Source organism: Pelophylax lessonae (assembly GCF_965119305.1).
Source record: "Pelophylax lessonae genome assembly, chromosome: 6".
Classification (NCBI taxonomy): domain Eukaryota; kingdom Metazoa; phylum Chordata; class Amphibia; order Anura; family Ranidae; genus Pelophylax; species Pelophylax lessonae.
In genome coordinates, this window is record NC_138773.1 from 181,715,430 (window position 1) to 181,739,203 (window position 23,774).

General features: G+C 42.0%; 1 protein-coding gene across 3 annotated transcripts in view; it reads left to right on the forward strand.

The window, feature by feature from the left end:
• The window catches only part of MFSD6 (major facilitator superfamily domain containing 6), an 86,469-nt gene extending 62,998 nt beyond the window's left edge, over positions 1-23,471 (forward strand). Inside the window, exons 5-7 of one of the 3 annotated variants that reach the window (XM_082260051.1) lie at positions 10,545-10,825; positions 21,047-21,062; positions 22,861-22,999. In XM_082260051.1, coding sequence (XP_082116177.1) covers positions 10,545-10,825; positions 21,047-21,062; positions 22,861-22,868 — 305 coding nt within the window. In that variant the 3' untranslated portion in view covers positions 22,869-22,999. Of the gene's footprint in view, positions 1-10,544; positions 10,842-21,046; positions 21,063-22,860 lie in introns of all 3 variants that reach the window. The other 2 variants (XM_082260049.1, XM_082260050.1) reach the window with 2 other exon arrangements.
• The last annotated feature ends 303 nt before the right edge of the window (positions 23,472-23,774 follow it).

Consider the following 23,774-nt stretch of genomic DNA (forward strand, 5'->3'; position numbering starts at 1 on the left):
AAAAAAAAAAAAAAAAAAAAAAAAAGAAGGTTTTTACTTTACTGCATGGAGTGCAGTAAGGTAAAAAACATTCCTCCTTTAGAACCACTTGAAAAAGAAAATAAATGGTGCAGTTGCATGCAAGCAATGTTAAATTTCAATATAGTAAATGTGTAATTTTGGTTTATTTACCACTTTAAGGGTGTTAGGGCTTTCCCAAAGATCATCTTCTTCCTCCTTTTTTTTTTTTTAAATTGTGTTTTAAGTTTCATGAAAAAATTACAAAACCAATCCTCTGGGCATTCCCTGGCTGGCTTGACATTTCTCCAAGATCTTTGAAAGCCGAGGAGAGCCCAAAAGGAAGAGCCCTTAATTGATAATAATGAATTGCGCCCCCTTATCTTTACTGCATTCCACAGATTTCTGAATTTCCAATTTCTGAAAGGCCAAGTGTGTAGGAACATGAAGGTAAGCATTCTTCAGATCCAGCATGCGCTTGAAACAATTGGGATGAAGGATAGACCTGATCGAGAAGATAGACTCCATGCGCAACCTTTTGTATTTTATGGACCTGTTGAGAGGCTTTAGATTTAAAATCAGCCAAAACGTCCCTAAGGACTTTACAACAAAGATATATGTGAATAAATCTTGTGGCCCCTTTCTTGTTGGGGAACAGGCACTAACACCCTCTGATTTACTAACTCTTCCAACTCTAGAAACAAGGCCTTCGCCTTTTTGGGATCCCTGAGGAGCTTGGTCACCAAGAAGCTCAGAAGCGGGGAGAATTGAAACTCAAGCTGTAGCCTCTTATGATCGGGTCTAGAATAAATCCATTGGAGGTGATTAGTTTCTATTGTGGGGAAATGCCTACCAATCCTCCTCCCATGGGAGGAAATGAGTCATTGAGATTTGGCAGGCCCTTGTGGCCTGTCCAGTGCTTTTTAGGCTGTGCTTACTTTTTCTGCTGGCTCAGATCTTTGGCCACAAAAAAATTTCTTGCCCTACTTTTCTTCTCAGGAAATGATTTCTTGTCAGTTGTGAGCTCAAAAACAGCCTGAAGATCAGGCCCGAACCGTTTGACCTCTAACAAGTGAGGGTCACATAGCCGCAATTAGGAAGCAGAAATCCCTGACCAAGTCTTAAGTCAGAGAGCCCACCTAGCCAAATTTATCAAGGCTGAGGTTCTGGCCAGCATCAGTCAAAACCCCTACCACCTTGAAAAGCAAAGGGAACAAACTCCAGATCTGGTCCCTAGGAGTACCAGCTTCCAAATTTGATTTGCTAGAGGGTAAGCAAGTAGAGGCTAATGCAGGCTTGAGATTTTAGATGGAAGAGTCCCAAGCCCTGCAAAGGAATACATGACCGCTCTTATCCATCGGATCCTTAAGGACCCCCATGTCTTCAAAAGCCTACTTGGCCTTCTTGGACACCTTGGATACTGGTGGATTCAATTTAGGATACTTTGTTCCAAGGATGTAGAGGATCCTAATCGAAGAGAAATCTCATATTTATTATAAATAATGGGTTTCTTTTCTGGTTCCAACCGATTCCAGCTGAAAGGTGTCCGACAGAGTCTTATGTACAGGAAAAACTCAGGATTTTTGTGTGCAGACCCTGATGCATCAGATCATGCTTAGACTGTTGTTCCTTTTCCTCCTGTAACTGCAAGGTCTTATATATGCCCTTAAGTAGATGAACCATATCCTCATGGGACAACTTGTATCGAGCTGGCTCCTCATCCCTGGAATCTGCCTCACTGCCTGAATCCGGCTGAGAGGAAGACAGAGCTCCACATGCTTGTTCAGCCGCTTCAATTAGTACATTTTCTGAGACAGAAGAAGTACTTGAAAAGGGTCTAGGCCCTAGAAGTTCACCAGGAGAGCCCATCTGAGACCTCATATTCTCCAATAAGGATCAGAAGGAGTAGAAGGTAGTAGCCAAATCTTCACTGATGACAGAAGCCTATTACAGGCCGCAGCTAAATCATCTTTATTGATGTCAATCTGCCCAGTTATGATACCTCTGCATCTTCTGGTTAATCACGTGGCCACCCAATGCACATAACAGAGCTAGCCAAACCATAGAACAGGCATGTCCAACCTGCGGCCTGGAACCTCAGGCAATGCGGCCCACTGCCCCCTGACAATTTTTTTTTTTTGCTGGGGAGGAAGGAAGTCAGGTCGGGGGCATGGCAACTAACGGCAGAGGCTGCCTCAGAGGGGAGGGGGGGGGGAGCATATGCAGTGTTTCTGACTCCTACCACCATGACCACTTCAAATCACTGAAGTGGTCATGGTGGCTAGAGTGTTCCTTTATTATTGCTCAGAAGAAGTAAACCTTTGTATACTGTTTTAATTTCATTTGATCATTGTCTAGTTGTGTTAAATTAGTGCGGGGGGTGTGGCATTTTATTACTTATATACCTTAACTATAGTATATATTTTATATGCGGCCCAAGAAAATTTCTCTACACTCAATGTGGCCCAGAGAAGCCAAAAGGTTGGACACCCATGCCATAGAAGGAGCAGCTAGAAAGAGGGTGACCCGTCACAAGGTTTGGCCTTCCCTGGGCACTGAAAACCACAGACCCACATTTACCATCTGCCTGTAAAGAGAAGGTTTTGTGAATGGGCACACAGAAAAAGTTACAGACAAAGCACAAATAGTCCTGAGACTAGGCTTCCAAGTGATTTCACAGGTAGCATGTCACCCCCGTGCGAGGAAACACTAAAAACTGAAGTGAGAGCCTGAAGGACCACCTTTTAAGCTGGCAGGGTAACCCTTCTCTTGTTTTGGTGGGGGAGGAGCTATACGTTAGAGAGCGGGGGCTGTCCTGAAAGACTGGGAATGTTTTTTTTTTTTCTAGTTGTGTATATAGTGGGGAAGAATTTGTACCACAATAAGGTTTGTTATGCTGTGAGGAAAAGTATCCTTACCTCCCATCCTGCTGACAACATTTTCACCAGACAGGAAGTGAGCTGCAACCGGCGCAATTACGCAGGGTTGTGCGTTTTACAGGTGCATCTAGAAGCGTGTGCACATAAACTCCCTCTTTTGGCTAGAATATTTATTATAACAACTAGAAATATGCATTTATGCGTGTGTGTAAAATATGTCAGTAACATCTCTCAACACAGGTTTGGTTTTTATGCCAGCGAATGCTCTTCTAAAATACGTACCTAAAAATCGCAAAGTGTATGGCTAAATTGGCTAAAATGTACAGTCAGGTCCATAAATATTGGGACATCGACACAATTCTAAACTTTTTGGCTCTATACACCACCACAATGTATTTGGAATGAAACAAACAAGATGTGCTTTAACTGCAGACTTTCAGCTTTAATTTGAGGGTATTTACATCCAAATCAGATGAAAGGTGTAGGAATTACAACAGTTTGTATATGTGTCTCCCACTTTTTAAGGGACCAAAAGTAATGGGTCAATTGGCTGCTCGGCTGTTCCCTGGCCAGGTGTGTATAATTCCCTCATTATCCCATTTACAAGGAGCAGATAAAAGGTCCAGAGTTCATTTCAAGTGTGCTATTTGCATTTGGAATCTGTTGCTGTCAACTCTCAATATGAGATCCAAAGAGCTGTCACTATCAGTGAAGCAAGCCATCATTAGGCTGAAAAAAACAAAACAAACCCATCAGAGAGATAGCAAAAACATTTGGTGTGGCCAAATCAACTGTTTGGAACATCCCTAAAAAGAAAGAACACACCGGTGAGCTCAGCAACACCAAAAGACCCGGAAGACCACAGAAAACAACTGTGGTGGATGACTGAAGAATTCTTTCCCTGGTGAAGAAAACACCCTTCACAACAGTTGGCCAGATCAAGAACACTATCCAGGAGGTAGGTGTATGTGTGACAAAGTCAACAATCATGAGAAGACTTCACCACAGTGAATACAGAGGGTTCACCACAAGATGTAAACCATTGGTGAGCCTCAAAAACAGGAAGGCCAGATTAGAGTTTGCCAATCAACATCTAAAAAAGCCTTCACAGTTCTGGAACAACATTCTATGGACAGATGAGACCAAGATCAACTTGTACCCCAGTGATGGGAAGTGAAGAGTATGGAGAAGGAAAGGAACTGCTCATGATCCAAAGCATACCACCTCCTCAGTGAAGCATGGTGGTGGTAGTGTCATGGCATGGGCATGTATGGCTGCCAATGGAACTGGTTCTCTTGTATTTATTGATGATGTGACTGCTGACAAAAGCAGCAGGATGAATTCTGACGTGTTTCGGGCAATATTATCTGCTCATATTCAGCCAAATGCTTCAGAACTCATTGGACGGCGCTTCACAGTGCAGATGGACAATGGCCCGAAGCATACTTCGAAAGCAACCAAAGAGTTTTTTTTAAGGGAAAGCAGTAGAATGTTATGCAATGGCCAAGTCAATCACCTGTCCTGAATCTGATTGAGCATGCATTTCACTTGGTGAAGACAAAACTGAAGGGAAAATGCCCCAAGAACAAGCAGGAACTGAAGACAGTTGCAGTAGAGGCCTGGCAGAGCATCACCAGGGATGAAATCCAGCGTCTGGTGATGTCTATGCATTCCAGACTTCAGGCTGTAATTGACTGCAAAGGATTTGCAACCAAGTATTAAAAAGTGAAAGTTTGATTTATGATTGTTAATCTGTCCCATTACTTTTGGCCCCTTAAAAAGTGTGAGGCACATATACAAACTGTTGTAATTCCTACACCGTTCACCTGATTTGGATGTAAATACCCTCACTTAAAGCTGACAGTCTGCAGTTAAAGCACATCATGTTTGTTTCATTTCAAATCCATTGTGGTGGTGTATAGAGCCAAAAAGATTAGAATTTTGTTGATGTCCCAATATTTATGGAGCTGACTGTAGCTGCATTCAGAGGTCTTTGGCAACTTTTGAGAAAGGCCTTAACCTAAATCTTGCTAATTTTCAGCAAATGTGTTTTTATTGAATTTGTTTTTTTGTAGCTTTTATGTTAGATAACCAGAGCATATCACAGTCTAATCCCATCAATTGTCTGTTGAATATTAAAAATGTTTTTACTATCAATATTACTAAAGGTGGACCACCTAAAAGAACAATATTTTATGAAAGCAGCAATAAAGGGCAAGTTTTATAACATGAATTCTTAAGACTTACTGCCACCTACTGGTGACTTAAGGCTAATCATATTGGGTTTATAAGTTTGACTCAATATGTATTGGTTTAGTAGAAATTGGTAGTATAAGTATAGTATAATCATTAAGGCAGAGTCTTCATTAGCAAATATTTTAAAGTGACATTCCTTTTTTGCAAAGCGTAGTTTCTCCTAAAAGTTTATATGTTCAGATTTGACTTAAAAATAAACATCTGTTTTCATATACACTATATTGTCAAAAGTTTTGGGACGCCTGCCTTTACACATAGCATCCCGCTCTTATGGGCCATACACTATCAGATTTTCTGAAGACTTTTTCCTTTAGACTTACCAAAACCATATAATATGAGGTTAAACCTAAACACTTTCAATTTGTATGCAATCTGGCAGGCCCTTGCACTACATAGAAAAGGTAAATCTGAAGGAAAAAGTCTTCAGATAATCTTGGTGTGTATGGCCCTTTAGTCTGTAGGGTTCAATATTGAGTTGGCCCACCCTTTGACCGCTTCAACTGTTCTGGGAGGGCGGTCCACAAGCTTAGGTGTGTGTCTATGGGAATGTTTGGCCATTCTTCCAGATGTGCATTTGTGAGGTCATGCACTGATTATTATTATTATACAGGATTTATATAGCGCCAACAGTTTGCGCAGCGCTTTACAATGTGAGGGAAGACAATACAGTTACAATACAATTCAATACAGGAGGAACTAGAGGGCCCTCCTCGTTAGAGCTTACAATCTAGTATCTTACAATCACTGATGTTGGACGAGCAGGTCTGGCTTGCAGTCTCCACTCTAATTCATCCCAAAGGTGTTCTATCAGGTTGAGGCCAGTCAAGTTCCTCCACCCCAAGCTGGCTCATCCATGTCTTTATGGACCTTGATTTATGCACTGGTGCGCAGTCATGTTGGAACAGGAAGGGGCCCCAAACTTGGAAGCATGAAATTGTCCAAAATGTCTTTGTATGCTGATGCCTTAAGAGTTCCTTTCACTGGAACTAAGGGGCCAAGCCCAACCCCTGAAAAACAACCCCACACCAAAATCCCCCCTCCACAAAATGATTTGGACCAGTGCACAAAGCAAGGTCCATAAAAACATGGGTGAGCGAGTTTGGGGTGGAGGAACCTGACTGGCCTGCACAGAGTCCTGAACTCAACCTCATAAATTAGAGTGCAGACTGTGAGTCAGGCCTTCTCGTCCAACATCCGTGCCTGACCTCCCAAATGCACTTCTGGAAGAATGGTCAAACATTCCCATAGACACACTCCTAAACCTTGTGGACAGCCTTTCCAGAAGAGTTGAAGCTGTTATAGCTGTAAAGGGTGGGCCAACTCAACATTGAACCCTACGGACTAAGACTGGGATGCCATTAAAATTCTTGTGCGTGTAAAGGCAGGTGTCCTAATACCTTTTGGCAATATAGTGTATATCATTGAAGTGTATCCAAATCCAAAAAGAATGTCTGTCTTTTTTTCCCCTAGTACTCCTGAGAATAACACAATTTCTTGCTCTCTCCTCCACAGTATCTATGGAGGTAACAATGGGTGTAATCCATGCTGAACTAGAAACATGTCAGCCATTTTTAATATTTGCTACTTGGGGGGGTGAGGGTGTTATTAGTTTTACAGAATAAAAGTCATTTTTTTTTTCTTTTGATCAACATATTTTCTGTACCTGACTAAAAAAAAAAAAAAAAAAAAAAAGAAAACTAATGCAGTCATCCCATCTAGAGTCTGTTAAGCTGCAGTATATTACATTTTTTTGTTCTTGGGTTTATTCATCCTTTAAATACTAATACATACAGCCACACATGAAGGCCAAAATAGTCCGCAGATTAGACTGTGTAAAGAATAGATACTTTGTACACAAATGCTGTATAGCCACACAAATGGAAAGGTAGAAGAGCTAGTGTCTTTTTTTTCCTCAAATATCAGTTTAATGATGTAAGATGTCAAATTTTACACAGGATCTACAAGACTTCATCCTCATGGCTATGGTTTGACCTCTTTTCAGACAAGACAACAGATTTTGGAAATTGAAGATGCAAATTAACAAGCACAGCAATGTGATATTCACCCGTCTCAAATGCAGACTCCTTCAAAAAAAGCTCCCTGTAAATTATTTCTAAACCCAAGAACAAACAAAGTCCTATATTCTAGCTTACCAGTCTTTAGATGTGGGGCTGCATTAAATTTACATACAGTTTCTGAAAATACAGAAAATACCTGTTGATCTTGTTAGAAATGTATCCTTGTAATGTCTGTGCTGAACAAAAATCTCAGATAACATTCACCCCTTTAACCACTTGCCGACTGCCTAACGCCGATCTACGTCGGCAGTCAGCCCCTCACAGGCAAAGTGACGTAGGGCTACGTCACTAGCTTGTGAGGGTCTAGGGAGCGAGCGAGCGCGCGCGCGCCCCCGGAGGCGCGCTCCCGCTCCCGCGTGGTCACGGACCCCCCCGCGCGTGTGACCGGCGGACCCGATGTCCGCCGGTCACTCGGCGATCGGCGGGGGAGAGGGAGAATGTCAGGCAGCTTGTGTAAACAAGCCACATGTCATTCTCCTTGCTGTTAGGATACTGATCACTCGGATCTAGTATGTAGATCCGTTGATCAGTGTCCATACAGCTCAAGCCCCAGCCAATCACAGTAGAAAGCACGCCCCTAGGGATACACACAGCCCCTCCCTCCCAAATAAAGTTAACCCCTTCACTACCAGTGTATTTTTACAGTAACAGTGCATATATATAGCACTGATTACTGTAGAAATGTCACTGGTAACCCCAAAAGTGTCAAAAATGTCAGTCAAGGGTCCGATCTGTCCGCCCCAATGTCGCAGTACCGCAAAAAAAATCGCAGATCGCCGCCATTACACGTTAAAAAAAAAAACAACAAAAATGACAGAAATCTTTCCCTTTGTTAGTAAACGCGATAACTTTTGCGCAAACCAATCAAAATACGCTTTTTGCGATTTTTTTTTTAACCAAACATAGGTAGCATAAAACAAATTGGCCGAAAAAGTAAAAAAATTTTGATTTTTAAATTTTTTTTTTGGAGAATTTCATATAAAAAAATGTGAAAAATATTGCTATTTTTGCAAAATTGACGCTCTTTTTTTGTTTATAGCGCGTGATCAAAAAATCGCACAGGTAATCAAATACCACCAAAAGAAAGCTCTGTTTGTGGGAAAAAAAGGACGCCAAATTCGTTTAGGTACAGCATCGCACGACCGCGCAATTGTCCGTTAAAGTCACGCAGTGCCGAATCGCAAAATACCCCCTGTTCGGAATGGGGGTAAAATCTTCCGGGGCTTAAGTGGTTAACAGCTGTCTTCCGTGAACTACAGAACACCTACTCCTATGTGGTGGAAAGGGGGAGATGTTTGTAGTTCAAACCAAGAGAGCAGCCTAATGTGACCAAGTTGCTCCTCCACAGATAGAGTACAGTAAGTGAACGTTGTCACTGCAGGATGAGAAGTGGGTTAGTGGCAGGATCACTAGTTGTAAAAAAAGGAAAAAAGCCAGAATAAAGGAAACGAATGCAAGTAGAAGGACAGGGTGTATTGCACACACTCTCTGTGTACTTCACTTAGGTTTTTTTGGGTGTCGGTGGCACACCCAAAGTCCACTTACTCTGAATGGTCTAAGGTTATCTTACTCTGAATGGTCTAAGGTTATCAGTGGTGTACCCCAAGGTTCAGTGTTGGGACCCTTACTTCTTAATATCTTTATAAATGATAAAGGGTCTGGGATTTAAAGTACCATTTCAGTCTGTGCAGATGACACAAAGCTTTACAGTGGAATAACTTCCTTACAGGATGTTTCCAACTTACAAGCTGACCACAATGCACTGTTTCATTGGGCAACTGTGGCAAATGAGGTTTAATGTTGATAAATGTAAAGTTATGCACTTCGGGGCTAAGAATATGCATGCATCATACATGCTAGGTGTAGAACTGGGGGAATCCATAGCGGAGAAGGATCTGGGTGTTCTGGTAGATCATAAGCTTAATAGCATGCAATGCCAAGCTGCGATTTCCACAGCAAGCAAAGTCCTTTCTTGTATTAACAGAGACATGGACTCCAGAGAGCGAGATATCATTTTGCCCCTGTACAGATCATTAGTAAGACCTCATCTGGAATATGCAGTTCAGTTTTTGGCACCAGTTCTTAAAAAGGATATCAGGGAACTGGAGAAAGTGCAGAGAAGGGCAACCAAACTGATAAGAGGCATGGAGGAGCTCAGCTATGAGAAAAGATTAGAGGAACTGATTTTATTCTCTCTTGAGAAGAGGAGATTAAAGGGGGATATGATCAACCTGTATAAATACATAAGGGAATATACAGATAGTGAACTTGGTGTTGAGTTATTCAGTTTAAGGTCAACACAGAGGACTCCCTCCTGGCCAACTCCTGCCTCTCGGTGGATCAGGAGGGATTTTTTTCCCTGCTGCAGCAAATTGGATCATGCTTTGCTGGGGTTTTTCGCCTTCCTCTGGATCAACTGCGGGTATAGGATTGTGTATATGGGATTGTATGGTTGGGTTTTCTTTACTGTTTTTTATTTTTATAGCTTGGGCCAGATGGCCCTGTGTCTTTTTTCAACCTGACTATGTAACTGGTGAAAAAAAAAAAACCTTTTTAATGGTTTCCAGAAGCAGACTAATACGAAGCATTTAAAGACTATCTCCATTGCATCTACAAAATGTAGCACTTAATAAAGTAATAGGTCAGGGCCCAAGATTCTACTAATTCCTGCTGTGAAAGCTTTTCCAGTCACCTTTTAGGAGTTTTTAAGGCTCCTTTCACACAGGCGGTGCGCCAGACAGTCTGTTTTGCTGAGCAGGGATCGATCCATCCACCGATCCCCGCTGAGCAGGCGGATGACAGCTCCGTCTCCGCTCTGTGTGTGGAGACCTTGCTGTCAGAGCCCCGCTCTCCTCTATAGGAGATCGGATGAGAACGGACAGCCTATCTGTTTTCATCTTATCTGATCAGATCCTCCAGACGGATGGAAAATAGGGTTTCCATCCGTCTGGATTTCACGGACACAATCTGATCAGATAGCAGCGGGTGTCAGCGGACATGTCATCCGCCGCTCCATAGGGATGCATGGAGCATTCGATCCGTTCCTCCTGAAAAACGGACAGGCGGACCGGATGGGAAAGCCTGTGTGAAAGGAGCCTAAGTTTTAAATCTTTTTGAGAAGATCAGGAATATTTTCTGCATCCTGTCAATGTTTTGCCCGAAAGATTGAAAAGTTGATGAATTTTAGAGATTCTGGTCATATACCCTTATGTAATTTTATATTAGCTTATGGTTTTAAAAATAATTTTCTCTTGTATAGTACTTTGAAGTTTGTGCTTAAATCTATGTCATATTTTTTTTTTTTTTTTTTACTGACATCATTGTTTTCCTGCAGATGAATCGATGCTGGCAGAAAGAATCCCTGTTCCCTCCAGCCCGGTTCCTATAGCAACTATCGACCTGATGCCACAGCACTCAGAGAACATTATGCCTACTATTCAGGTCAAGCTGCCACCTAAGAAGACAAAACACCAGGAGGAGCAGGAAGATGTTAACAGACCAGCCTGGGGAATAAGTTCATCGCCATGGGTCTCTCTTGCTTATGCCTTTTATCAAATAAAGGAAATGGTGGCCCTTTCTAAAACCATCCAGGTCTCGGAAAACCAGCCACTCCAGGTAACGTCTACATTAGGTGTAAAGATCAGGCAGTTTAGTTAAGGAAGTGATTATCCACAACGCATATATTTATTGCACATAGCCTAGTGACAATTTTAATTTAGCTTTAACCTATAAGGTCTTTGCAGAAACCTACATACAGTATGTAGGCTCAAACAAAACAATGCTATAAAAGTATGTATTGAAATACAATAAGTAGACATGCAATGCCCCTACCTGCCTGTTCGCTGTCTTATCCGGTGCTGCAGACTGAGCTGCACATGCACAGTTCAGCTTAAAGACCTGAGCCAGTCTGAGTGCTGGGATGATGGCCTCCTGTACATGGGTAGGAGTGATGTCATCCTGCTCCTGCCAATAAAGTGGCTAAATACCGGTACTCAGACCAAGATGCCAGCGCTGCCGATGGACCATATGACAAGTGAGTATTGATCCTTCAGTTCTGCTGACCAAACCCTTCTGTTAGAAACCGTTTGTTAGAAACTGCTAATTAGCTAATACACATGCGCGAATTAGCTCTCGTTAGCAACCGCTATTTGGCTAACGCGCATGCGCGAATTAGCCAATGCGCACGTCATGCGTTCTCACGTTTGCACGCACTGACCCAGACGTTTTGGCGCCAAAGAAGGCCTATTTAAAGGCAGCTGATGCATTGGCACTTTGCTGTCTTGTCTTCAGCTCTTGCCATTGTTCCCGAACCTGTAACCTGTTTCCTGCTGATTTCCTGTTGACTTTTTGGCTTGTTCCTGACTCCGCTCGTCTGCTGCCCGTCCTGACCCCGGCTTGTTTGACCTTGCTCTCGGATCTCCCTTGTCAGTTTACCTGCCTTCGTACCTTGACCGGTTCTCCCTTGGTGGGGCGACCCTGAGGTATCCACACGCAGCGAAGTCCATCCTCACCACCAGAGGCTCTGGCGAAAACCGGTGGATACTTAAGATTCCGCACCTCAGGCTAGCCTGTGTCACTTAACTTGGGGGTTCCCGTCCAAGCTCCGCCCTCTAGCGAACATCGGGGCCTATCTCTGCCGTCAGGTTACCACCAGCACCCTAGCACCTTCTATCATTTTCAGCCAAGGAAGCTGCCATCTTGGCTTCGGTTTGATCTGTAACTGCTATAGTTCTGCACATGTGATCCGTTTTTTTTTTCTTCAAATATTTTTATTGAAAATTTAGCAATTTTCAAGCCTCATAAACTGAAAGGAGTAGATTTACAAAGCGTGTATCTAACCCACGATCAATGTTATCTTTTACTGCATTGATATTATGTTTTTGTACCTAATATCATGATGTTTTAATCGTGATCAGTTATGACTCCAGTCATTTGATGATTCGACAGTTTGTTTGAAAGCACAAGCAAATGTGACAGTTGGCATTCCCAGCATGCTATGAATGTAACATTTTTTTTTTTAAACCGTTAAATTCCGGGTTCCCGATTCACACTTATGCGATGTAAGACATCGCCTTGTGATTCGCATTGCTCTGCAAATCACATGCGATGTCTGTGCATTGCAAATTCAGTCATATAGATTATATGGCTGAGTTTGCATCGCATTTCGACCGAAGTCGCACAGGACCCTTTTTTTGGTCCACACCAGCATCGGATTGCATGGGTGTTCACACCCATGCGATCTGATTCATGTCCAAACTGACAGTTCGCACTGCGATATGTGAACTGATCTGGGGGTGTCGTTAACTTTGTATTGACACCCCCAGTGATTCACATATGGCAGTGTGAACTATCTGCGTGTTGAGTGCGATGTGGGAACCCGTAGTGGATTTGCAGGGTTCCCGCATGGCATATGTGTGAACCGGCCCTTAGTTCTGCTTTAACCACAGAAAGTATACGTCATTACTTTAACGCTAAATTCCAGTGTTATGGCAGCAGCTAGCTGCCATAACCCGAGTATCGTTATTTACTGTGGGCGATTCTCTATAAGATAAAAGTGGTCCCCCAGGCGCAATCGCCGCGTGATCACTTTTATAGGCGAGAGCTGCGGTTGTAAACCTCAGACATGAAAGATGAACAAAGCACATTCTTCTATAGTGTGCTCTTGTCTCAATCCAGAGCACTAGGTGTCTGCTGCTTCATTCCTCTGCTAAAAGCTTGAGTCATTTCTGATAAGTTTTTTCCTGACCCCAAGAGCACAGTCTGTGATTGACAGCCTCAGCTCAGGCCAGTCACTTCATTGGGTATATGTAAGGGTTTACAACCACTTTAACACTTTAAGGGCACAGTTGCCTTCTCCCCCAAGGTTTAAATTGGTTTCCCATTGATGAGAAAGATCCTAGATATTGTTAATCATTTTGAATCTGCCCTTTCAAAAAATTGAGGTTCCAAATAAGGGGTTCCTAGAATACCACCATGAAAATGGTAATCTAGCGCAAGTTATTATAAAGAGAACCCCTGACTTATTATACGATATGATAGGCCTGAGAAAAAAGGGTACATTTATTGTATCCCAATTCAGGTAAAAACATAGAATTTCTTTTAGTGGGTGAGGGGTTGGAATTAAAATATGAAGTTCAAAAAACGAAATATGTTCCTAGAAAACATAATCCAGATGGAGCTAAAGGATTTTATTCCCGAGCAACCCACAGGTTTATTTACCATGGATGGAAAATAATCAAAGAATAATAATCAAAGAATTTACAATGATTTAAATGGATTTGTAAGAGAGAAGTTGGAGCTATAACGAGTGTGCCATAATCCTGATTAGCAAAAGATATTGGAAAAACGGGTGTCTGGAAACCAATACCAGTATAGAATGGACTTTAAGGGCACATGCATGAGACGGATATAAGACATAGATGAATTGAATCACATTTTATTTAGTATACATAAAACATTACATATTATAAATAAATAAGGGATTGCCCCCAATTGGTAATAAGACAAACTTTTACTACAAATAAAAACCTTCAATAGTGAGATTTATAAGTTACTAAAAGAGTGACAGAGGGCAAACCAGTTCATTTATAAATGAAACAAGGAGAGGGTACATCTGTAGCTAAAGTCAACGCGTTTCGCAGGATGCTTCATCAAGATCTTGCGGATGCGCAGATATACACGTTCTTAAAATAAGCAAAATAAACATTAATATTAACACCAAACAATATATAGATTTTCTAAATATAACTTATCAATAGAAATACCCAATACTGGAATACCTTCTCTGCAAACCATTCATACATAAGGAACTCGGCTTGGGGCGGACACAGGGACACCAAAGGACCATAGAACAGAGGAAAATCTATATATAGAATAGATAAAAAAAAAATTCAAACTGTGCGATAAGATGCAGCTGTATCCACGTCTACCATCACACATTGGAAAAATGAATATATTGGATGCAGCAAAGTGTAAACACATTCCAATATAGAAATATATATTCTTATATTCACCCTTATGGAAATCTGTCAGGTAGGCGCATCTGCAAGGTCTTGACGAAGCATTGTGCGAAACAAGTTGACTGATGCTACAGATGTAACCTCTCCTTGTTTCATTTATATATGAACTGGTTTGCCTTCTGTCACTTTTTTAGTGACTTATAAATCTCACGATTATATGCATTTTTTTGTAGTAAAGGGTCGTCCTATTACCAATTGGGGGCAATCCCTTATTTTAATATGTAATGTTTTATGTATAATAAATAAAATATGATTTTATTTTACATCTATATGTTATATCTGTCTCATGCATGTGCCCTTAAAGAGGAAGTAAACCCTCCTCAGGAAGTTGTACCTATAGGTAAGCCTATATTAAGGCTTACCTATAGGTACTGTAAATATCTCCTAAACATGCACCGTTTAGGAGATATTTACCTTTAATGCAGCCAGTGACGTCACTGGCGCATGCGCTCTGAAGGAACGGCAGATCGTGCCGTTCCTTCAGAGCCCCGTGCCGTGACCGTCGGCTCCCGCGCGCGTGCGCGGGAGTGACGTCACCGCGGCTCCGGCCAATCAGATGGCCGGATGCCGCGATCCCGGAAGACGGGCGACTATACATGTCGCCCGTCATACAGGTAAGCGGACGGCACGGCGGGGGCTCGTTCTAAGGTAAGTATTTCATAATGAGCTACTATGCGATGCATACTAGCTCATTATGGGTTTCTCTTTCAGGATGTAAAGAAGAGAAAAAAATTTTTTCTCGGTTTACAACCTCTTTAAAGTCCATTCTATACAGGGCTTAGTTTCCAGACACCTGTTTTTCCAATATTAAATGTATTAGTAGTTTTGAAACTAATATACATTTTGTGTTGCTACATGATTTGTTTTAGATGTATGTTTTTTTGTGTTCAGATAAATGTGAATATAGTTGAATTTTTTCTTTTCTAAAACAGGATTAATGCGTGGAATGTAGGTAAACCTATATTGAATTGAGTAATGTACTATCGAGGGGGTGATTCTATTATAATGGGAACCAAATATATTTAAAGGGAGTCTTTATCTTTATGAAGTTTCAGATAGAGTGAATCCAAAGAATTGGTGTTTTCAACTTCCAAATAAGGGCTGTAATGCTTTTATATCCGTATACAAAATTTAGAGCCAGTTATTTCTAGGACCGTCAGGAGACCTTGAAGAACAAAGCTTCTGATTTGTAGATTTCGCCAAATTTAGACGAACATTGAGTAAAATTGTACAGGCGTGTAAAATGAACATCCGCAGATTACTTACTATTCTCTTTCTGGCCATCAAGGAGACATGTTTTTTTTGTACACTGCTCAAAAAAATTAAAGGGACACTTTTTAATCAGAGTATAGCATCAAGTCAATCAAACTCCTGGGGTATTGATCTGGTCAGTTAAGTAGCAGAGGGGGTTGTTAATCAGTTTCAGGTGCTTTGATGTTACCGGAAATAACAGGTGCACTAGATTGGCAACAATGAGACAACCTCCAAAACAGGAGTGGTTTTACAGGTGGAGGCCACTGACTCTACCCCCCCCCCCACTTATCTTTTCTGACTGTTTAGTCAGTGTCACTACTGGTAGCATGAGGCAATACCTGGACCCTATAGAGGTTGCACAGGCAGTCCAACTCCTCCAGGATGGCACATCAATATGTGCCATTGCCAGAAGATTAGCTGTCTCTCCCAGCACAGTCTCAAGAGCATGGAGGAGAATCCAGGAGAGAGGCAGTTACTCTAGGAGAGCGGGACAGGGCCGTAGAAGGTTCATAACCAATCAGCAGGACCGGTATCTGCTTCTTTTTGCAAGGAGAAGGAGAAATAGGAAAAGCACTGCCAAAGCCCTACAAAATGACCTCCAGCAGGCCACTGATGTCAATGTCTCTGACCAAACAATCAGAAACAGACTTCATGAGGGTGGCCTGAGGGCTCACTGCTCACTGCCCAGCACCGTGGCACTCGATTGACATTTGCCATTGAACACCATAATTGGCAGGTCCACCACTGGCGCCCTGTGCTTTTCACAGATGAGAGCAAGTCCATCCTGAGCACATGTGACAGACGTGTAAGGGTCTTGAGAAGCTGCGGAGAACATTCTGCTCCCAGTAACATCGTTCAGCTTTGGTGGTGGGTCAGTGATGGTCTGAGGAGGCATATCCATGGAGGGACGCATAGACCTCTACAGGCTAAACAATGACACCCTGACTGCCATTAGGTATCAGTATGAACACCTTGTACCCTTTGTCAGACCCTACGCTAGTGCAGTGGGTCCTGGGTTCCTCCTAGTGCAGGACAATGCCTGGCCTTATGTGGCGAGAGTATGCAGCCAGTTCCTGGAGGATGAAGGAATTAATACCAATGAATTGCCCCCATGCTGGCCTGACCTAAATCCAATAGAACACCTATGGGACATTATGTTATGGTCCATCCGAAGCCACCAGATTGCACCTTAGTCTGTTCGGGAGCTCAGCGATGCCCTGGTCCAGATCTGGGAGGGAAATACCCCTGGAAACCATCCGTCGTCTCATTAGGAGCATGCCCCAACATTGTCGGGCATGAATACAAGCACATGTGGACCATACAAACTTCTGAGTACCATTCTGAGTTACTGCAATGAAATTTCAGAAAAACAGACTAGCCTGCTGCATCATTTTTCCCCACTGATTTTCGGGGGGGGGGGGGGGGGGGGGGGGCTTTGAATTCAGCCCTCGTTTTCTTTTCCATCAAACAATGTGGCATCCTTTCATTCCTAACACATTACCCAGTCCATATCAGTCTAGATATCCAGCATGAGATTTTTCCCTGATTGAACATACATCAGATCTCAAAGTGTTCCTTTAATTTGTTTGAGCATTGTAGTTTTGTAATAGATGTATAACTAAAAGGATGAATTGCTTTTACAAAGAAGAACGGTAACCTGCATCCTTATCTCGATCATCTCAAATAGTTCATCAAAAAACATACTTTTAAATTTTAGATAAAGAGGAGGGTTCGAATCGCTGTATGATTTTTACTGCTACCCGGGGGTCTGTTTAGAGAGTTATTTTACTATTTCACTAGGCAGAAATGTTTGCTGCTTAGGCTGGGTTCACACTGGTGCAATCACAGACATTGCATGTGATTCGCACCGCATTGCTGTGTAGCTCACATGCAATCTCTGTGCGATGCAAATTTACCCATACAGTTTGTATAGCTGAATTCGCAACGCATTCGGACCAAAATGGTGCAGGACCCTTTATTTGGTCTGCACTGGAATTGGATCGCATGGGTGTGAACACCTATGTGACCCGATTCCCAAACCATTTATCAGTTCGCATTGCAATATGCAAACCGATCTGGGGGTGTCATTAACTTTACATTGACACCCGCAGCGGTTCGCAGAGGGCAGTGTGAACTGCCTGCGAGTGAGATGCGATGCAGAAATCCGTTATAACTTGGCTGCTGCTTTTAAAAAGTAGCATTTTGGTTTCAGGTATTCCTTTTTGTGTTTAGTTCTGATCTGTGATAATTTCCCAATTCTCTTATCTGGCTGAAATAGGATGGGTTATAGTAATTGGAAAGCATATGCAGCCAATTGCTGTTTGGCTATAGTGTCAACGGGTAAGTTGATCTTATTGATTTCCAAATACATGTTTTAAAGAAATATATACTAAGTATAGAATAGAAATATGTAGGGGCTGCCAGTGCTGACTCCTCCTCCTGCTTTATCTAACAGCTGTAGTTATTTAGTGGCTTCAGTACTTTGAGTTGCTAGACCAAAACAAGTATGCAGGTTAGAGTTCTAACTTTTTTGCTTCAAGCTTATGCTATGCAAGTAAAAAAAATCAGGGCCAACAGTCTATGGCAGTGATGGTGAACCTTGGCACCCCAGATGTTTTGGAACTTCCTTTCCCCATGATGCTCATGCACTCTGCAGTGTAGTTGAGCATCATGGGGAAATGTAGTTCCAAAACATCTGGGATGCCAAGGTTCACCATCACTGGTCTATGGAATCTGGAAAAGGAGGTCAGTAATGGCAGCTTAAGGGTTTCCTGTACCCAGAGTTAACCACTTGCCGACCGCCCAATAGCATTTTTACGACTACAGGGCAGCGGCTGTGCGCAGGATCACATTGTGTGTATATTTACATGATCCCACACTACCGGGTAGCAGGCACGAATGTGCGCCACTGGCTCCCTCTGTGATTATGAACAGGAGCCGATCAGTGGGTACCACAGACTCTGCTTCAATTTTGAAAGATGCATTCTAACTGGAGGGCCCAGTTTGAAAGGTGATGTAGGTACATAGCACTTTATAGATTTGCACTGTAGAAAGCAGTAGAGTGACAAAAGGGAGTGCCATTAGTCAGCTTTTATTGGGCAAATGAGAGCTTGAGAGGTGCTGATGTCAGCAGCGGATTTGCCACAGGATCACTTTTATGGGCGGCAGGAGAGCTGCCCACCCCCTCTAGCTGCTTCCCGTTCATTTTCCCCCCTACCGGGGCCTTCGGTAGCTGGGAAAACTATCTAATCCTCTGTGTGGATGGGCTGGAAGTCGAGTGAGGGCAAGATGCCCCCCACCCCACTCGACTCTATGCCCTTGGAGTACCAGAGCGACGTCAAACGCCACTTCCTCCCTCATGGGCTAACTTTTTTGTCCTGCTTTTTTCTGTTACAAGGGACAGTGTAAAAATAAATAAGAAAATAAAATTAAAGCGCCCTATCCCTCCGAGCTCGTGCACAAAAGTGAACGCATACTTAAATTGCGCCCACATATGAAAATGGTGTTCAAACCACACATGTTGGGTATCGCTGTGATCGTTGGAACACGAGCAATAACTCTAGCACTAGACCTTCTCTGTAACTCTAAACTGGTAACCTGTAGAAATTAAAGCGCCGCCTATAGAGATTTTTAAGTCCCAAAGTTTGACACCATTCCACGAGCGTGCGCAATTTTAAAGCATGACATGTTATTTATTTACTCAGTGTAAAGTTCTCTTTCACATTGTAGAAAAAAAATTGAGCTTTTTTCTTAATTCAAAAAAGTATGTTTTCCAAACAAATAGCGTTTGTAAGACTGCTGCGCAAATACAGTGTGATATAAAGTATTACAACGATCTCCATTTTATTCTCTAGGGTCTCTGCTACAAAAAATATATACATTTTGGGGGTTCTAAGTAATTTGCTAGCAAAAAATTTTAACTTGTAAACAACAAGTGTCAGAAATAGATCTAGTCCTTAAGTGGTTAATTTGCAGCTTTTTCCTCTCCCTCCCTGTTTGGCTATGGGACAGGAAGTAAAGGGAAATCATCACATTGGGACACAGATGTCGAAAAAATAAAAAAATCTGACAGGGGTTATGACCCTTCCTTGCTCTATCCAAAAATGAAAAAAAAATAAAAAACTTTAATGCGCACTCTGCATTAGGGTAAAAAATGTTTAAGTAGTATTATCGCCCCCCCCCCCCCCCTAACCCTCCCTTACTTACCCGAGTCCTCACTCGATCCAGCAATGTGCCCGTCCTTGGTGGCTCTTCCTGCTCTCACAGCCTTTGCTGAGGTAGCAGGAGCCATTGGCTCCTTCTGCTGTCCATCAAACCCCTGTAATGAAGAAGTGGGAAGCTGAGCTGCACTGTCTGTGTTCACACATGTCCATAGAGCCACGGTTCGTTTCTAAAAAGGGTCCTTTTCAATTTTGGGTCAGTTTTAGGTGCAAATTTTAGGAAAAATTTACACCTGAACTGGTAAACAAAACCACAGCTGGACATGTGTGAACCCAGCCCTAGTGATACTAAAGTCTCTGGGTTTTTTTGGGATAAAAAAAACAAACAAACATATTATACTTACCTGCTCTGTGCAGGGTTTTTGCACAGAGCAGCCCAGATCCTCCTCTTCTCAGGTCCCGCTTTGGCTCTCCTGGCCCCTCCCTCCTGTTGAGTGCCCCCATAGCAAGCAGCTTGCTATGGGGGCACCCGAGCCGAGCCACCACTCCCCGTGTTTGTTCAGGCTCGAGGCTGGGGCCCAGAGCAGCCCCCCTTTTTTCCCCTCATTGGCTCACTGACTCTGACAGCAGCAGGAGCCAGTGTCGCAGCGCTGCCGTCTCAGCCAATGAGGGGGGAGAGTCCCGGGCAGCCAAGACACTGCTAGATTGAGATGGGCTCAGGTAAGTATTAGAGGGGCTGCTGCACACAGAAGGCTTTTTATCTTAATGCATAGAATGGATTAGGATAAAAAACCTTCTGACTTACAACCACTTTAAGCCCACTATATACCAACCATGCCAAAACATTCACCCTCAGTAAATAAACACCACACCACAAATACAGTGTACATATGATACAATTACATGAAAATTATTATCAAATAAAATCAAAGCTAAAGTGAACAAATGATAGATAAGTGAAGTCCATAAAGTAAGTAAATAAAATAAAAGTCCACTCAGTATTTTTCTCCAGTCGCCACAATTTCTCCCCAGTGATGTCTTTGAGGGTGAGAGTAGCACTGGAAGACAGTAATATATTAAATTATAGGACACAGTGGGGTGTTTAATTTTCCAGCAGCTGCACTAGGACTTTGGGGAATGTGGTGCAGTTAGTTCAGGATATAATTATATCTGAATGCCAAAACATTAACTTTCAAAATGGAAAAGATAAGGCAATTCAGTAGTGGTAAGATTGGCTACAGATAAACACTTTCACTCAAAAATTGCAAATTTTAAATATTCTGTATATTACTCTGTATATTACAATTACATTTTGGTTATTATTTGATGTTGTTTGGTATTACATTTGATGTGATGTGTATTAAGTATTATTTTTCCATTGCTGCTTGTGGAATAACAATTAGGAAACAAGAACTAAAGGTATGGGAATGCTTGCTTTGTATTACTAATCCCTTTGTTTTGGAGCAATTCTACCTCAAAGTCTACATGTGAGACTGTAATGTTCATGTGAATGTCCATGTGTAGTGATTGTATGTGGTGCAATCCTTTTGCATACCTGAAAGCACACACAGTGCCATTTTAGACTTATTAGCACCTGTATATGTTGATGGGACAAGTGTCAGAATTGAATTTTTGAAAATTTCTTCAAGCCTCTGTTTACGATCCTACACTGCAGCCCCCCTGTTTTTTACGGCTGCGCCCTTTGTTATTTTTTTTTTCTTTTTGAACGCCTTCAAGAGGTTGTAAATCCTCTCTTATAACTTGTACCTTTTTAATAAGGCTTACCTATAGGTACTGTAAATATCTCCTAAACTTGCACCGTTTAGGAGATATTTACTGTTAATGCAGCCGATGATGTCATTAACGCATGCGCTCTGAAGGAACGGCCACCTGTGTCGTTCCTTCAGAGCCCTGTGCTGTGAACGCCAGCTCCCGCGCGCATACGTGGGAGGGATGTCACTCCGATTAATCCTCTGATTAAAGGCCCGTACACACGCACCGATTGTTGGCCGTAAATTTTCGGACAACGTCCGTTCGTCCGATTATCGGCTTGTTAGTATGATGCTTCCGACAACCGACTGCGACTTTTCGGCCAAACAAAATCTGGTGTGCTGGCTATAAAATTTTTGTTGGCCAACACCAGAATGGCCGATTGTTCGTCAGTCAGTACAGATTTCGGCCAACAAAAATGTGATGATCAAGACTGGGCATGCTCAGTGAAGAAAAAACACACGAAAAGTAGACCAGAACATGACATCACTTCTGCAGTTGGTTGTTGTTGGCCGACAAAATTCTTGTGCAGTCTAGAGCACATTTCAACCAACACAACAACACTGGACAAAAGACGGCCGATCGGTCGGCCAACAATTGGTGCGTGTGTACAGGGCTTTAGTCCTCCGATTAATCAGATGGCCAGGAAGCAGGACAGCCGAATATGTTGGCTGTCCGGTCGCTGAGCAGGCAGCACTGCGGGGGCTTCGTTCTAAAGTAAGTGTTTCATAATGAGCTAGTATGCGATGCATACACTAGCTCATTATGCCTTTTGTCTTACAGGGTTTATTTTTATTTTTTTTTGTTTCAATGGTTTTTATAATTTTTTTATTTTATTTTTTTTGGTGGGCTTACTTGCTCTTTAAAGCAATGTAATGAGAGGTCCTTGCAGTATTAATAAAATATTATTTTTGGTCCTTTCAGTATTAATAAAATATTATTTTTGTTTTTTTTACCAAGATTTTTCTGGAATTTTTGGGGTGTCTTTCTGTATTACTAATGCATGTTTAGTTGCCCAAAACCATATTGTAGCTGGAAGTTGAATAGCCTCTTCCTTGTCTTCTGCATCTCTTGAGGACTAATGTGGCAGAGTCTTGGTCTTCCTGCTTGCAGTGTCTCATTCCATATTGTGCATTCCTTCTAAACCTATCGCCATGTACCACCACCATCTATACACAAGTGGAAAGTTTTTTCAAAAATTAGACATAATGTCAATAAATATTTACGTCTGTTATCTCTGGAACTGGCTGAATTTCAGAGATTAGTCTGGTTTCAAAAGCATGCAACTTTGAATTTGTTGTAAGATGTTTTCTTTGTGAAACCTTTTTCATTGACCACTTTAATGTCCTCCTTAATGTGCATGGTAAAATGTCACATCTGTTTTCAAGGTTTAACAGAAGTAGTGGAAATGTACCTAATGTAATGTTTTACTTTTCATATGTCCCAGGAAAATGAAAACCATTCCTCAACATCACCACAGTCAGTGATGAGTGAAGCCCCCAGTGCTGACACAACTGCCGATACTGCTGATAGCCAGAAGCAGAGTGATGTCAGTGCGCCAGGAAATACGGACCACGTTCAGCCAACTGACACTGGCCTCACCAAGGACAATTCTTCAGAAGACAGCGCATCCACCCCACACACAGATGGGGGGCATTAATATGGTTGCTATCTTCATATTGAGAAGAATGTTGGTTATACACTGGAAACATCTGCACATGACAGACAAAAAAACTACAAAAATATTTCATAGAATAAATGGCAACAAATAGGAAAAATTATATCTAGATATTCACATCTACAAAGGAGGTGATGTTGTTTCTCTGGTTTCAACCCTAGGGGCCACGTTTTATTTATATATGTATTTATAGTCTGTGGAGTGCATTGCATATTAAAGTTTACAGACTGAAACAGCCAGATTTGCTTTGTAAATGAAATGGTAAAATGCTGGGTGTATATATACAGTACAAGCACTGTTGGCACTATTACACTTAGGATACTTGGCTTTATTTTTTTCTTTTTTTCAAAAAACGTTGTCACCATTCTTTTTTTCAACCAGTTACTACAAACTTTCAATGTACGGCTATTTTAACAAATATTTAAAAAAGTGGGAACGCATGCACATGATTGACAGAGCAAGTGAGACATGACTGCTTTGGTAACTTGGCCCCAAATCTCCCGGGTTCTTTGCTGGTAATCATTAAAGCCCCATTGAAGTTTCAGTAACATATATCAACGTCAATTGAGTCTGCATAACAATTAGGATTTTTAATGTTGCCTGGGGAAGAGAAGTTTTGACTGGTGCTGGGGCTCCATATAAAGGGGATAATGGTAAGTCATAAAAAAAATCAAAGTTTTTAT